Here is a 17,606-nt window from a genome sequence, read left to right as displayed (position 1 = left end):
CCTGATACTCTTTCCCTCAATAGGTAGATCTTAACTCCCCTCGCCTTGAGTGTGGGGTGAACCTAGTAACTTACTTCCAACCGATAGAACTATGATGGAAGTGATGGAGGATTTCTCCCAAGACTAGGTCATAAAAGGCACTGGAGTTTTCTCCTCGTTGCTCTCTTCAATGGCTCTCTGTCAGAGAAGGCAATGGCACCCCACTCCAGTACTCTTGCCTGGAAAATCCCATGGATGGAGGAGCCTGGAAGGCTGCAGTCCATAGGGTCGCTGAGGGTCGGACATGACTGAGCGACTTCACTTTCACTTTTCACTTTCATGCATTGGAGAAGGAAAGGGCAACCCACTCCAGTATTCTTGCCTGGAGAATCCCAGGGACGGGGGAGCCTGATGGGCTGCCATCTACTGGATCACACAGAGTTGGACACGACTGAAGTGACTTAGCAGCAGCAGCAGTAGGGGTAGCTAGCCCTGAAGCAGCACATGAAGAAGCCCTTGTGGGAAGGAACTGAGGCTTCCTGCCAGCAGCCCTACCAGTGAACCATATTAGAAGTGGATCCTCCAGCTCCAGTCAAGCCTTCAGATGACATCAGCAGACTTCAGATGACTCATCTGACATCCTGACTGTCATGTCATGAGAGAACCTGAGCAAGAACAATTCAGCTAAGTTGCTCCCAGATTCTTGACCCCAGAAACCATGCGAGATAATAAATATTTATTATTTTAAGTGGCTAAATTTGGGGGTAATTTGTTATCCAGCAATAAACAATACACCAGGTCTTTATCAAAAGAGGAAAATTATATATAGACTGGAATAGTGGCCCCCATATTTATTTAGGTTACCTCCCTAGCCTCTGTGGGCACTTGAGTGAATGACTCCTACAGAATTACAGAATCACTTTCTCTAATTAGATTTTATCTATTTCTAAGGCAGTGGTCATGACACACCTATGTTTTATGTCCCTTCCCTTCCCCAGGATGACTGATTCAATAAATTCTCCCACAAACCCTTGCTAGCTACCCGTGGGAGGAGCGTAAGGAGGACCCTGAGTAGGGGTTTATGGAATGTCTGTTCTGCCTAATTGTCAAGACACTGCATTAGGTTCTTTGTTCAGAATATTTGCTTGAAGCTAGGTTAGAAATTCCACAGCTGCTAGTCAGGTAGGGTAAAAATAGGCATCTTTTAAAAAAAAAAGCTCAAATAAAATAGATATCAGGCATATATACTAGATTGAATCATATGAAATTGCATATATATTAGGTTGAATCATATGAAATTGTCAATATTTAACTGCTGAAACAATGATATCATATGGTTCAATAATACACATATATATTTTTTTAACATATCCAATCCACTCACAATTTGTCCCTGAACTCCTCCAGCTTGCTGGCATCAGGGCTCTAGCTGGAGGGATATAACGTGATATGGATCAGTCATACAAGGCCAGCAAAATGCAAGATATCCAAATCCCAATAGTCTCGGCCAGCACTGCTGCCGAAACCAGAGGCCACATGTCTTTGTGAGCCTGGGTTTATAGCAAACATGTGTAACTTTTCTTTTAACCACAGGACCTGATCCTACTGTTTTCCTTTCTTGCTCTGTGTCAGTCTTGTTGTTACAGAGTGGTGGGCATGGGAGATGGAGTAGAAAGCTGTAACAGCCAGAGAGTCAGGGAGGTGAAGTTAGGGGTGGTGATGGAGGAGTTTCAGGTGGTGGAGGTGGAGGTGGTGGTGGAGGAGCTGGTGAAGGTGGTGGTGGTACAGTTTGAGTTGATGCTGATGGTACCCAGATACAGGGCTTTTTGAGTTCTCAGTTGTCTGAGCTGGACACTGCAGGTGGAATTGCTGCTGGGGACACAACCATACCCTCTACTGTGCTCTCCTTGTTTAACCTGCTTCTTTACCCTTGGGTCATTTTGCTTTTGAACCCTTCACTATGAGTAAACCATCAAGTTCAACAGTGATATCTCTCTCCTGATGACTCTCCAGCTACTAATAACAAATGTTAGGGCAGAGGTAACAAAGTTGAAAGAAGTTTAGCTCCCAGAGGTGTTTGCCTGTATACAAGTGTGCTTGCTGGGGGGAGAGATGGGCAGGCTTGAGGACCAAAGTATGCCGAAAGGCCCCTCTGCAGAAAGAACTGGGAAACACACTTGTTCATCCTCCCTTCCTCTCCTTCTCCAAGCTCTTGTCTTGTCTCAACAACTGCTGGACATGAAAAATAAGAGACAATTTATTCTACATCATCTAAGCTGTAGGCAAGGCAGGAACAAGGACGAGGTGTACAGAGCTGGCCTAAAGTCCTCCCTCTTTAATTCCTTGCAGTGATGAGGGCCAACCTACTTCAGTGTTTGGAGAGGGGAAGGATGAGGAGGCAGATTTAGAGGAATAAACAGGACTTGGAGCCAGAGATGCCTTCTTTTTCTCAGGGTCCAGGACTTCCTCCTGGCTGACAGTTGTGTTGGAGGTAGCCAGCTCACTCACAGATTCATGTTCGGAGCTGGAACTGCTGCTGCTGCTGGTGGAATGGCTCAGAATCAGACACCAGAACTTTCCATGGTTGAAGTAGCAGAGGACTGCTGGGAAAGGACAAGGAGAAAGGGGAGAGGAAAGTCAGAGATTGGGAGGAACAAGTGGCAAGCAAAGTGAGGCCAAGGGGAAGAAAAGTCCCTAAGAACCTATCCCTGGGGATTGACAGCCCTCTCCCTCCACACTTTCTCTGCCCTGACCCACCTGTGTTCCCACTTCCCAGGGTCCTCTGGGCCACTCACCACAGATGACATACAGGATAAACACCAGCCAACCAATGAAATAGCTCCAGCAGAGGGGGATTGATAAATTCTTTCTCAACTCGAAGAGCCAGATGTTAACAGGGAACAGTATGAGGGTGAAGAAAACGAAGAAAGCTAGGAGACAAAGGGGTGCAAGGGGGTCTTATTTTCACTGGAGAATTCCAAAAGCATTCTTCCTCATCTGCTGAACTACAGTCACAAACCACAACCCCCATCAGCACACACAGAGCATGCGGTCCCAGAGGTTCATGGGAATTGACCTCTCCACCTCCACCCTACCAGTGACCAGGAATCAATGGAACTCAGTTCTCAGTCAATAACTACTAGTTCTGTCCTCCCACCACCCACAAACCCAGACCCCACTCCCAGAGAAAGGAAGAGGAAGAAGTGCCAGGAAGATGTGTGTTAGGAGAAACTAAGGACCTTTTCCAGAGCTAGAGGGCACCTTCACAGAAGCTCATGACAGTCCCAATCCAGCCGAAAAAGGGCAATTTCTGAAGACCAGGTATGTACGGCAGGTGCAACCAGATGGTGAGGATGATGCCCAGCCCCAAGGCCAGGCAGAAGGTAATCTTGGCCACCCCAAAAGCTGGGTGATTTGTCCACAGCTTAAAACTGTCTAGGGAAAATGAGAAAACAGGATGAACTAAAGATTCGCAAAAGACAAAATATAATAGAGTGAGTAAATACAAGGAAACAACCAGACAAATGCACATTTGAGATAACAATAATAAAATATCATTTTCACTTATTAAATAGGCAAAGATTCTTGATATGGAGATTTGTGATAACCCCAACCATATGAAAACAAATGCCTCAAAGGAGAAGCTGGACAGACGACTTGAACTGCAGTTCTCAAAAAAATACCTATGTCCAATAAAAAATGAAACTCAACAATAAAAACTGCAAATTAAATGTGATTTTTTTTTGGTCTATCAAATTAGCAAAGATCAAAACAAAATTGATCATATCTAGTGTAAGAAAGGATTTAGAGAAAAGAGGTGCTTTCACACACCACTGGTAGGATCTCTGATGTGTGATCAGAGATGCTACCCAAATCTAAATGTTTAAGACCCTTTGCCCCAGCAATACATCCTCTTGGAATTTATGTTAAAGAAACAATCCAAGATATGCATTAAAATTTATGTACAGAGATCTTCTTTCCAAAATTATTTATATGTCTAACAAGAGAGCTGGTAAGTTATAAGGTACCCGCACATTAGATTATTATGTGTTCATTAAAAACCATGATATGATAGATCATTGTCTCCAGATAGAATCCAAGGAGGAAACCTGGAAGGTGAAAGGCTCACTTTAATCTGTTGTGTTTTTTGAATTTTCACAGTGTCCGTATACTATGCAATCAAGTAAATTTTTAACATAGATATTTATAGAATAATTATTTCATGATACAAATAATATGCTCATCACTGAAAAGTGGAGTTTACAACACTGAGCATGTAAAATGATTACAACTTTGAAAAATTAAAATATATATTTGTTAAAACAAAAATAAAGCTACATATATATTTATTTGTATTTATTTTATATAGATACACAAAAGACTGGAAGTAAATCCATTACAATGTCAGCTGTGATTATATCTGTGTGAAGAAATTTTAGGTGATTTTTATTTTCTTTCTTAAACTTTCTGCATTCTAACAATAATTGTGCAACTTTTTAAATTAAAAGAATAATATATTCAGGTATTTAAAGTTAACAGTCATAACTTTAAAAAGAATATGAAAAAATATGTATGTGTATAACTGAATCACTTTGCTATAGAGCGGAAATTAACGCAACATTTTAAATCAATTATACTTCGATAAAATAAAATTTTAAAAAATAATAGTCATTGCTGACAAAGTTACAATGAAACAGCCTCTTCGTACATTGTTAGTGGAAGCATAAATTGTTTTCATACTTTTTGAAAGCAACATGGAAAATTTTATTAAAGAGCCTTACGATAGTTATACTCTTTGATCCATTAAACCCACTTTAGGAAATCTAGTCCAGAGATACTAAACACAGGAAAAACTTCATGATTAGTAAGCTTTGTTGGTCCTTTTTTCTTAAGTATGAAACTGGAAATAAATTTGCCAAGAATAGATAAATAAGATAGTCAAGTCACAATTAGTAAATCTATTAAGTTGAATAGTATAGTCTTAATATGGGGTGTTTATTATATCTCATAAATTTTAAAATAATACAAAATAAGTAATAAAAATAATCTAAAAGATATAAAATAGTTTGTGAAGAATCAATATAACTATGTAAAAATTACTCAGAACGTGTTCAATTTTTTTAAAAAGAAGCCTGGAAAAAAACTGAGTGCTGCATAAACATCCAGTAGTGACTGTCCTTGAGTAACCTATAGAGCAAAAACATGTAGTTCATTATGTTTCTGAGCCAGACACATCTGAGTTATGATTGTAAACCTGCCATTATTAGGTTGTTATGTATGAATTTGCTCAGGTGAAAAGAGGTCAAAAATTGGCTCCGTCTTGTGGTTCAGCCTAATAGCTTTATGATCTTGAGCAAGGTAACCTGAATCTCAGTTTCCTCATCTGTAATATGAGGATAATTATCCCTAGCTCTTTGAGTTGATAGGGGATTAACTTAAGCAAATAGAATAAGGTTGCAAATAATGATAGCTTTTGTTGCCCCACATTTATTGGAATAAGGATGTATTACTTTCATGGTGGGGCTTCCCTGGTGATTCAGTGGTAAAGAACCTGCCTGCTAATGCAGGAGACTGCCTGCAATGAAGAGACACATGTTCGATCCCTAGGCTGGGAAGATCCCCTAGAGACAGAAATGGCAGCCCCTGCCCCCCGCCCCCACCCAGTATTCTTGCCTGGAAAATCCCTTGGACTGAGAAGCCTGGTGGGTTACAGTTCATGGGGTCTCAAGAGTTAATCACAACTTAGCAACTAAAGCACCACCACTTTCATAATGAAAGTAAATAATGGCTGTGTAACTTTTTTTCTTAATGTGGAGCTTTTTTTCTTTGAAGCTTTCATTGAATTTGTTACAGTATTGCTTCCGTTTTCTGTTTTGATTTTTTGGCTGCCAGGCACATGGGATCTTAGCTCCCACTGACCAGGGATGGAACTTGCAGCCCTGCATTGGAAGGCGAAGGCTTAACCACTGGACTGCCAGGGAAGTTGTCTATGGCTGTGTAACTTTAAAAAAAAAAAAAAAGTTAATAAGGTCAAGAAGTGAAATTCAGGGGTCAAAAGTTCTGGTTTTCCACAAATGTTGAGAAAGGAGACCCAAACTTGGGAGGTGAGGGGACAGCAGGGGTGAAGTTAACAAGAATAGGAAATGGAGTAGCTCCAAGAACTCTGGGAAGGAGGAAGGAGCAAGGTAACCAGAGGTGGAAACACAGAGCTGGCCCAGAAGAGCAAAAGCCTGTGGCTGGGGAAGAACAGCGGTGAGAACGTGGGCCTGCAGGAGAGCATCCTGAGGACTCCTCAAGCTCTGGGTCCGAGAGCCTTGAGGAAGGAAATTCCCAATCCCCTAGTTCTTCTCCCAGGATAATAGTGAATTGTGTCATTAATAAGTGATTCACACACCCCCAGAATCCAAGTCCCTCACAACATTTCTGTAAGCACAGACTTGGCTGCGAGCCTTCCCATTGGGGCAGGAGAAGTGGATTGCCCAACTGAGGAGGAACAATGATCCCTGGGGGGGTCTCAGGGCCAGTAGAACCATCTTACTGGTCAAAAAAAGTGGGGCTGACCAGAGGGAAGGGCCAAGAATACTGGGGTACAGAGGTCGAGGCCAAGGCAAGGGACTCCTCCTGGAGCCCCTGGGGTGGGATGAGAGTAAGGGTCTCACCTTTCCCATTCTGAGTTGGAATAGCTCTTGGATTTGTAGATATGCAGGAGCCCCAGGGACATTATGTGAACTGACGTGTAGATTTTGGTGGTGACGTTCATGGGCCAGTGCTGGTAGAAACGGATCCTCTCGAAGCACAGCCATTTCTTGGAGAAGACCATGACCACCAGCAGGATGAAGGCGAGCAGGCTAAGCTCTGAGGCCAACACCTGCGCTATCCAGCGGGAGCTGTGTGTGATCCTGCACTGCAGGAGCAGTGGAGAAACCCTGTGGAGCTTCACGCTGTGGTCCTTAATTACCGGCCAGTTACTGTCACGGGTGGAGACACAGTTCTGCACCTCTTCCTCTTGTCCCGGGCTCACCGCCACCCCATCCTGCTTTCCAGCCCTCCCAGCCCTTTCCAGGCTTCTTATGTTCATCCCTTTCTCCTCCTGACCCAGGGAATTCATCCCTAATGTTCCCTGTCACCATCTTGAGTACTCCCTGACTCCGCTTCTATCCTCCACCCCATCTCCCCCTTCCCTTGTCAGTGTCAGTTGTCCTTCATCATTTAAATATTTTCATCAGGCAGAGCAGTGGCCACCACAGCACCTGGCGTCTGGAAAAGAACAACCCATTCAGCAGGAGAGGGCCCCTAACTGCCATGGAATATTCCTTTGTGGAGGGAGAGGGGGGCATCAACTGGGGGAAGGGGCCCACAGCTTCAGCTCAAACTCTTTCTGGAAACCCTGCTCCTCTGGGGCTTCAACTCAGAACTGTGCGTGTGATGCCTCCTTCCTCTAAGAGCCCTGTTTGCTGAGGGTCTCCTTTGCTCTTCCCACATCCTCTGCCCTAACCCCACCCCCAAGTACTCACGGATGGAGCAGGAGAAGGGGAGGAGCTTATCCCCAGGGAGACGGTTGGATATGCCTCCCACAGGTGTCACCAACCTTCTCCCTACTTCCCCCACCTCTACTCACTTCTGGTTCACAGTTCCCACCCCTTCCCCTCTTTTTTACTTTTTCCCTTTTTTTTTTTTTTTTTTTTTTAAATCTCAGCACCAGAGGGGAAAGACACAGGACCAGGAGGGGACATGAGAGTGTTATACAGTCTGAGATTTTCCTAAGCTGTCTTTTGAGCTGTAGGAAAATAAATCTGAGTCACCTGGGGCAGCCTGATCACTGTGGCTTCCAGACCTCAGTTAGCGCCTGGAATTGTGGGGAACAAGCCTTTCAAATTCAGGCTGTGAGTCTGAATCCCATCAGAGTTGATTCACTTTGTGAAGAGAGTGATGCATATGGTTAAGAACAAAGGCTTTCGGTCCAGCAACCCAAGAGATGAATTAGGGGTCTTCCTCTTAATGGCTTTATGAACCTGGAAGAATCATATAGCTTCTTTGTGTCTTAGTTTACTCATCTGTAACGTGGGACAATACTTGTCTAGATTTGGTTTGAGTATTGAATAAGATAATGAACAAAAAGCAATCTTTTGTTCATAGTAAATTCCCAGAAAGTGGAGATATTATTTTTAAATATTTATTTATCTTATTTATTTATTTGGCTGTTCCCGGCCTTAGCTGCAGCATATGGGATCAAGTTCCCTGACCAGGGATTGAACTCTGGCCCCCTGCAGTGGGAGCACAGAGTCTTAGCCACTGGATCACCAGGGAAGGCCCAAGCAGCATCATTATTGTTATTGTTTTCATTGTTTTGCACTCTCACCAGCAAACATAGAAGAAAGAGCAAAACCACAGAGGTGTTTAGCAGGCATCCTTGCTGACGAGTGACTGGAATGGAACTGAAATTAATTTAAGTCAAAGGGGAGTTAATTATAGATCATGAGGTCATGTGCACAGCTGGAACTCAGAATAATTAGAATCACGAATTCAAATCCTGTGAGGAATCTTCCTCTGTGTCTTAATCCATTCAGTCAGCTACAACAAAATACCATAGAGTTGTTCAGTCGCTTAGTCATGTCCGATTCTTTGAAACCCTGTGGACTGCAGCACACCAGGCTTCATAGACTGTAGAATTTATAAACAACAGAAACTTATTTCTCATAGTTTTGGAGGCTGGAAGTCCAAGATCATGGTGCCACACAATCATAATTGGCATATTTGGGCGATAGCCCAATTCCAGGTCACAGACTTCTTGCTGTGTCCTCAGGTGAAGCTAGGGATCCCTGTGGGGTCTCTTTTATAAGGATGTTAATCCTATTCATTAAAGTGGAGCCTCCCACCTTCACCTTCTGGGTTACTTTCCCAACATATGAATTTGGGGGACACAAATATTCAGATCACAGAACTTGGACTCTGGTCTTGCTCCTCCTTGAGCATCTTTTTAAAAAAAATGTATTTATTTATTTTATGAATGCATTTATTACTTTTGGTTGTGCTGGGTCTTCATTGCTGCTCCAGGTCTTTCTCTAGTTGTGGCGAGTGGGGGTTTCTCGTTGCAGTGGCTCGTCTTGCTGCGCAGACCACAGGCTCCAGACACACAGATGCATCAGCAGTTGTGGCACATGGGCTTAGCTCCTCTGCAGCACATGGAATCTTCCTGAACCAGGGATCATACCTGTGTTCCCTCTACTGGCAGGTGGATTCTTATCCACTGTGCCACCAGGGAAATCCCTCCATGAGTACTTTTTTCTTTCTCTGGAAACCACCCTCCTCCTTTTCTTTCATCCACATAATGAGAAACGTGGCCCTTACACCCCGCACAGTCCATCTTAAACCTTTAGCTGCCAGAGCAAAGATCGCTCCATTCCAAGCCCAAATATTCTCTGGCCCTGCCAGGGACGAGTACCATCCCATTAACCATGGTCATTTCAGTTCAGTTCAGTTCAGTTGCTCAGTCGTGTCCGACTCTTTGCGACCCCATGAATCGCAGCACGCCAGGGCTCCCTGTCCATCACCAACTCCCAGAGCTTACTCAGACTCATGTCCATCAAGTCGGTGATGCCATCCAGCGATCTCATCTTCTGTCGTCCCCTTCTCCTCCTGCCCCTAATCCCTCCCAGCATCAGGGTCTTTTCCAATGAGTCAACTCTTCGCATGAGGTGGCCAAAGTATTGGAGTTTCAGCTTTAGCATCAGTCCTTCCAAAGAACACCCAGGATTGATCTCCTTTAGAATGGACTGGTTGGATCTCCTTGCAGTCCAAGGGACTCTCAAGAGTCTTCTCCAACACCACAGTTCAAGAGCATCAATTCTTCGGTGCTCAGCTTTCTTCACAGTCCAACTCTCACATCCATACATGACCACTGGAAAAACCATAGCCTTGACTAGATGGACCTTTGTTGGCAAAGTAATGTCTCTGTTTTTTAATATGCTGTCTAGTTTGGTCATAACTTTCCTTCCAAGGAGTAAGCGTCTTTTAATTTCATGGCTGCAGTCACCATCTGCAGTGATTTTGGAGCCCCCAAAAATAAAGTCTGACACTGTTTCCACTGTTTCCCCATCGATTTGCCATGAAGTGATGGGACCAGATGCCATAATCTTAGTTTTCTGAATGTTGAGCTTTAAGCCAACTTTTTCACTCTCCTCCTTCACTTTCATCAAGAGGCTTTTTAGTTCCTCTTCACTTTCTGCCTTAAGGGTGGAGTCATCAGCATATCTGAGGTTATTGATACTTCTCCCAACAATCTTGATTCCAGCTTGTGCTTCTTCCAGCCCAGCATTTCTCATGATGTACTCTGCATATAGGTTAAATAAGCAGGGTGACAATATACAGCCTTGACGTACTCCTTTTCTTATTTGGAACCAGTCTGTTGTTCAATGTCCAGTTCTAATTGTTGCTTCCTGATATGCATACAGGTTTCTCAAGAGGCAGGTCAGGTGGTCTGATATTCCCATCTCTTGAAGAATCTTCCACAGTTTATTGTGATCCATATAGTCAAAGGCTTTGGTACAGTCAATAAAGGAGAAATAGATGTTTTTCTGGAACTCTCTTGCTTTTTCCATGATCCAGCGGATGTTGGCAATTTGATCTCTGGTTCCTCTGACTTTTCTAAAACCAGGTTGAACATCTGGAAGTTCACAGTTCACATACTCCTGAAGCCTGGCTTGGAGAATTTTGAGCATTACTTGACTAGCGTGTGAGATGAGTGCAATTGTGCGGTAGTTTGAGCATTCTTTGGCATTGCCTTTCTTTGGGATTGGAATGAAAACTGACCTTTTCCAGTCCTGTGGCCACTGCTGAGTTCTCCAAATTTGCTGGCATATTGAGTGCAGCACTTTCACAGCATCATCTTTCAGGATTTGGAATAGCTCAACTGGAATTCCATCACCTCCACTAGCTTTGTTCGTAGTGATGCTTTCTAAGGCCCACTTGACTTCACGTTCCAGGATGTCTGTCTCTACATGAGTGATCACACCATCGTGATTATCTGGGTCGTGAAGATCTTTTTTGTACAGTTCTTCTGTGTATTCTTGCCACTCTTCTTAATGTCTTCTGCTTCTGTTAGGGCCCTACCATTTCTGTCCTTTATCAAGCCCATATTTGCATGAAATGTTCCCTTGGTATCTCTAATTTTCTTGAAGAGATCTCTAGTCTTTCCCATTCTATTGGTTTCCTCTATTTCTTTGCATGGATCGCTGAGCAAGGCTTTCTTATCTCTCCTTGCTATTCTTTGGAACTCTTCATTCAGACGCTTATATCTTTCCTTTTCTCCTTTGCTTTTCACTTCTCTTCTTTTCACAGCTATTTGTAAGGCCTCCTCAGACAGCCATTTTGCTTTCTTGCATTTCTTTTCCATGGGGATGGTCTTGATCCCTGTCTCCTGTACAATGTCATGAACCTCCATCCATAGTTCATCAGGCACTCTATCTATCAGATCTAGTCCCTTAAATCTATTTCACACTTCCACTGTATAATCATAAGGGATTTGATTTAGGTCATACCTGAATGGTCTAGTGATTTTCCCTACTTTCTTCAATTTAAGTCTGAATTTGGCAATAAGGAGTTCATGATCTGAGCCACAGTCAGCTCCTGGTCTTGTTTTTGCTGACTGTATAGAGCTTCTCCATCTTTGGCTGCAAAGAATATAATCAGTCTGATCTCGTTTTGACCACCTGGTGATGTCCATGTGTAGAGTCTTCTCTTGTGTTGTTGGAAGAGGGTGTTTGCTATGAGCAGTGCGTTCTCTTGGCAAAACTCTATTAGCCTTTGCCCTGCTTCATTCCGTACTCCAAGGCCAAATTTGCCTGTTACTGCAGGTGTTTCTTGACTTCCTACTTTTGCATTCCAGTCCCCTATAATGAAAAGGACATCTTTTTTAGGTGTTAGTTCTAAAAGGTCTGTAGGTCTTCATAGAACCATTCAACTTCAGCTTCTTCAGCGTTACTGGTTGGGGCATAGGCTTGGATTACTAAGATATTGTCTGAGGTAAGGAGCAGCAGCTGCACTTTGCTGGAGCAGCCGTGAAGAGATACCCCATGTCCAAGGTAAGAGAAACCCAAGTAAGACGGTAGGTGTTGCGAGAGCACATCAGAGGGCAGACACACTGAAACCATAATTACAGAAAACTAGCCAAACTGGTCGCATGGACCACAGCCTTGTCTAACTCAGTGAAACTAAGCCATGCAATGTGGGGCCACCCAAGATAGATGGGTCATGGTAGAGAGATCTGACAGAATGTAGTCCACTGGAGAAGGGAAGGGCAAACCACTTCAGTATTCTTGCCTTGAGAACCCCATGAACAGTATGAAAAGGCAAAATGATAGGATACTGAAAGAGGAACTCCCCAGGTTGGTAGGTGCCCAATATGCTACTGGAGATCAGTGGAGAAATAACTCCAGAAAGAATGAAGGGATGGAGCCAAAGCAAAAACAATACCCAGTTGTGGATGTGACTGGTGATAGAAGCAAGGTCCGATGCTGTAAAGAGCAATATTGCATAGGAACCTGGAATGTTAGGTCCATGAATCAAGGCAAATTGGAAGTGGTCAAACAGGAGATGGCAAGAGTGAACGTCGACATTCTAGGAATCAGCAAACTAAAATGAACTAGAATGGGTGAATTTAACTCAGATGACCATTATATTTACTAATGTGGGCAGGAATCCCTTAGAAGAAATGGTGTAGCCATCATGGTCAACAAGAGAGTCTGAAATGCAGTACTTGGATGCAATTTCAAAACTATAGAATGATCTCTGTTCGTTTCCAAGGCAAACCATTCAATATCACAGTAATCCAAGCCTATGCCCCCACCAATAACCACGGTCAGGGTCACCCAAGTCTGAAGGCTGACCTACAAACTAATGACAGATAGGGAGCTGGTGGGCAAATTCCCTAGCTTCCTCAGTTACAGGTAGGAATAACTGTGAAGTGTGTTCTATGCCAGGAGGGACCAGTGTTGTGGGGAAGGGGCTGGCCCTACTAGGAATGAGAAATCATATGCAGCACAATACAATATGGAAGAATCTAGGCAATACAATGCTTCCTGAGAACTATAGCTCCCAGAAAAGTATGCCACAGATATACCATTTTTATAAAGATTATAAATAAGCACAACTAAGCCAAACATTGTTGAAACATACATTCTATTATGATTGCATGGCATGTTTTAAAAAGCAGTGAAATGATAAACACAAAATGTAGAATAGTGGCTATTTCTCAGGGGAGGCAGGGAAATGGGACAGAAAGGGTTGCACTGGTACATACACCAGTAGGCAATAGGCTATTGGTTCCTGAGTTGTGTGATGAGTGCATGGGTATTCATTACATTAGAATCATTTAGAATCATTTGACCAAGCGCCAAAGAATTGATGCTTTCAAACTGTGGTGTTAGAGAAGACTCTTGAGAGTCCCTTGCACTGTAAGGAGATCAAATCAGTCAATTCTAAAGGAAATCAACCTTGAATATTCACTGGAAAGATTTATGCTAAAGCTGAAGCTCCAACACTTTGGCCACCTGATGTGAAGAGCCAACTCATTGGAAAAGACTGTGATGCTGAGAAAGATTGAAGGCAGGAGGAGAAGGGGACGACAGAGGATGAGATGATTGGATGGCATCACCAATTCAATGGACATGAATTTCAGCACACTCTGGGAGTTAGTGAGGGACAGGGTAACCAGCATGCTGCAGTCCATGGGGTCATAGAGTCAGACACGACTTAATAACAAATAACTGTGAATGTATGTTTCATATAAACCTGTGAATGTATCAAATACAGTTTTTCAAAAGGTAATTAAAAATAGTCCAACACAATTTCCTCAAGAAAGGAAATGTAATCTTAGTGATTACTAGCTCTGCAATGAAAGATATTTATACAGTCACAATATATAAGGTAAACACTGTTTATTGAGTTTCAATTTTAGAATCAACAGATGGACAAAGCACGGAAGACTCAACCACAGCTATGAAAGTAAACATAGCTGTTATCAGCCTTGATGTTGCCAGAATAAAAGCCTAGAAGAGGTAAACTGGAAGACAGAAGGAAGAGAAAGAGCCAAAGGGAAGGGTGAGGGATGTGACAAGAGAGTCTCCATGTAAGGTTGCAGGATGGGCACTGCACAAGAGCACATGGCAAAGAGGGTAAGAACTGAACTCTAGACTTCATTCTGCTCAATCAGCCATACCCCACCAAGGGATCCCCAGTGGCCTGGAGGAAGATGCAATTTGTTCTACATCTACATAAAGGTGCTGCTCCCTGCCAAGTCAACTAACCCTACATCTGTTCAGAAGGGCCGCCTGTTAACCACAAGGTTGAAGGCACAAAGGGCCCTTGTGGGCTAGCAGCAGCACTGACCAATTATCTTGTAAGATTTTGTATCAGTGTGAGTTCTTTGGTTACAAGCACAAACCCAGACTGACTAAGCTAGGCAAAAAGGAGTATATTGGGTGATACTGAGTAAGCACAGACTCAAAAGGAAAGCAGAACATCCAGGCCTAGAACTAAACAGAGACCGGGGGAGCATGGACAAATCATTAGCAAGAGCTGGTCTCTCAGGACTTGCCTGGTGGTCCAGTGGTTAAGACTCCACACTCCCAAATCAGGAGGCACAGATTTGATCTTTGACTGGGGAACCAAGATCCCACATCCGTGCATGACCTAGGACATAAAATAAATAAATAAAAATTAAAGTTTCTTTAAAAATGAAAAAGAACTGGTCTCTCTACCCACCATTGTCCCCCAGATCCCCCTGAACCTCCATCCTTCTCTATTTCTAGGTAGGATTCCAAATCCCAAGTGTCTGGCTCAGATGCCTTGATTGACAACCCATGAACTACATGGGCGTGGGAAGGGATCACTTTCCCAAAAGAAAGAAAGCTGAGCAGTCGACTAGTAATGATCACATGCTCACACAAGTACAGAGTGGCAGCTGGAATGAAGTGTGAGACTGGGAGATTTCTGAAAAGGAAGGAGTCCCACTGTTGCGTAAGTAAGGGGAGGGGCTTACCAATGCTTCTAAGACAGTAGCCCCTGGAGAATATGGACTTGGGCTTAGAACATGGACTTGAGAACACAAGCTTATTGTCACTCCTTGACTGTCCACGTGGATGTGCTTTGCTGCCTATGTGACACTCAGAAACAGTCCTGCCCCAGGCCAGCTCACCCCAGTAGAAACTCCAGCATGAATCTCCTCTGTGATGAGCTCCCAGACACCTGGCCTTGCTAGGATATCTCTGTGGCCAGAATCCACGTGTTGCAAGGTCCCTCCTTTTTGCCTCTATGAAATATACATTCTTCCTTCATGTGGGCCTATCGAAGGTGATGTTCCTTAAACTCTAATGTGTGTACTCCTGGTCTGGGCATCTCATTAAAATGCAGATGCCACACTTTGGACAAGCCCCCGGGTGGTGCCCATGCTGCCTTTCTAAGGATAGCACACTGAATAAAGAACTAGACTCCAGAAGATCTTAAGTTGCTAGATCCACTCTCCTCCCAGGATGTCCTTTGACCTTTAGGCTTTGGGCACGTGGGAAAATGATGGGCAGACAGGCTTCCTTGTGTGTGTCCTGCTTGCTTGGTTCTGCCTCTGTGGGACGTTCCATTGCCTTCTATATACCAACTCAACAGAAGTAAGAAGAAAAAAGGCTGCTTAAAGCAAGAAGTGAAGTGACTGCAAAGAAAAGAATTTCTGCTCCTGGAAAAATGCAGTTTAGAAGAATAAAAAGACAAGCCACAGACTGGGGGAAAATATTTTCAAATCATATATTTGATAAAGAACTTATATCAAGAATATACAAAGAAGTCTCCAAACACAATAATAAGAAAACAAAATGCTCAGTTTGTAAAAGGCCCAAAGTTTTGAACAGACACTTCACCAAAGAAGATATACAAATAAGCACATGAAAAGATATTCAGCATCATTAGTCATTAGGGAAAGGCAGATTAAAAGCCACGAGATACCACTACACACCTAATAGACTGTCATGCAAAACAAAACAACAAAACTGATGATGCCAATTAGTGGCCAAGACACAGAGCAGGATACCAGCCACAATGCTCATACTTTGCTGGTGGGAATGCAAAGTGTACAGACACTGTGGAAAACAGATGGCCAGTTTCCAATAAAGTTAAATTGAACACTTATCATTGTTATCGTTGTTGTTGTTCAGTCCCCCAGTCGGGTCCGACTCTTTGCGATCCCATGGACTGCAGCACACCAGGCCTCCCTGTCCCTCACCATCTCCTGGAGCTTTCCCAAGTTCACGCTCATTGCATTGGTGATGCTGTCCAGTCATCTCATCCTCTGACGCCCTCTTCTCCTTCTGCCCTCGATCTTTCCCAGCATCAGGGACTTTTCCAACGAGTCGTCTTTTCGCATCAGATGACGAAAATACTAGAGCTTCACCTTCAGCATTAGTCTTTCCAGTGACTATTCCAGGTAGATCTCCTTGCTGTCCAAGATATTTTCAGGAGTATTCTCCAGCACCTCAGTTCAAAGGCTTCAATTCTTTGGCATTCTGCCTTCTTTACAGTCCAGCTCTCACAATTATACATGACTGCTGAGAAGACCATAGCCTTGACTATACGGACCTTTGTTGGCAGAGATATGACCTAGTAATCCCACCCCTAGGTATGCACCCAAGTGAAATGAAATCTACATTCATCCAAAAACCTATACAGGAAGGAGTTCTCTGGCAGTGTAGTGGTTAGGATTCAGCACTCTCATTGTTGTGGCCTAGGTTCAAGTCCCACAGGGAACTGAGATCCCACAAGCTGCATGGTGTCAGTCAGTCAGTCAGTTCAGTCGCTCAGTTGTATCCACAAACAAAAAACCAAAACAAACACAATGCCTATGCAAGAATACTTAACAGTGACTTTATTTGTAATCATTTAAAACTGGAAACAGGAACTTCCCTGGTGGTTAAGACTCCATGCTTCCAACGCCGGGGATGCAGGTTCAATCCCTGCTCCCAGAACTATTAATAAGATCCCACAAGACTACATGGCAAAAAAAAAACTGAACTGGAAACAACCCAAACATGCTTCACTCTAGGGAATGAATAAACAATTGCTGTGCATCCATGCAATGGACTCTTATTTGACAATAAAAAGAAAAGTGTTGACACAACAACGTGGACAAAAAGCATTTTGCTAAATGAGAGAAACCACACTTGAAAGGCTGCCTACTGTATAAGTCCATCTATACGATTATAGAAAAGACACAACTGTAGGGACAGAAAACAAACAAGGGCTGCCAGAGGCTGGGGTGGGATAAGGGGTTCAGCACAAAGGAGCACAAGTGAACTTCAGGGGGCAATGAAACACTTGTATCTTGATTGCAGTAGTGATTACATGACTATATGTGTGCCTAGTCGTGTCCAAGACTCGGCAACCCCATGGACTGTAGAGCCCATCAGGCTCCTCTATCCATGGGGATTCTCCAGGCAAGAACAGGGGAGTGGGTTGCCATGGCCTCCTCCAGAGGATCTTCCCAACCTAGGGATTGAACCCAGGTCTCCCTCATTGCAGCTGCATTCTTTACTCCCTGAGCCACCATGGAAGCCCAAGAATACTGGAGTGGGTAGCCTATCCCTTCC

At 43.6% G+C, this 17,606-nt stretch overlaps 1 protein-coding gene across 1 annotated transcript; it reads right to left on the bottom strand.

Annotated features, from left to right (window-relative positions):
* Positions 1–1,781: 1,781 nt before the first annotated feature.
* Positions 1,782–7,149, bottom strand: ODF4 (outer dense fiber of sperm tails 4). Its single transcript, XM_027518572.1, is given in 5 exon segments — positions 1,782–2,582; positions 2,775–2,909; positions 6,639–6,652; positions 6,654–6,905; positions 6,949–7,149. Coding segments are annotated over 5 exon segments (846 nt in total). The 5' UTR covers positions 7,110–7,149; the 3' UTR covers positions 1,782–2,298.
* Between the last annotated feature and the right edge of the window lie 10,457 nt (positions 7,150–17,606).

This window comes from Bos indicus x Bos taurus, chromosome 19 (genome assembly GCF_003369695.1).
Source record: "Bos indicus x Bos taurus breed Angus x Brahman F1 hybrid chromosome 19, Bos_hybrid_MaternalHap_v2.0, whole genome shotgun sequence".
Taxonomy (NCBI): domain Eukaryota; kingdom Metazoa; phylum Chordata; class Mammalia; order Artiodactyla; family Bovidae; genus Bos; species Bos indicus x Bos taurus.
The sequence above is the reverse complement of the archived record's forward strand: the minus strand, read 5'-3'. Positions and strand labels throughout refer to the sequence as shown.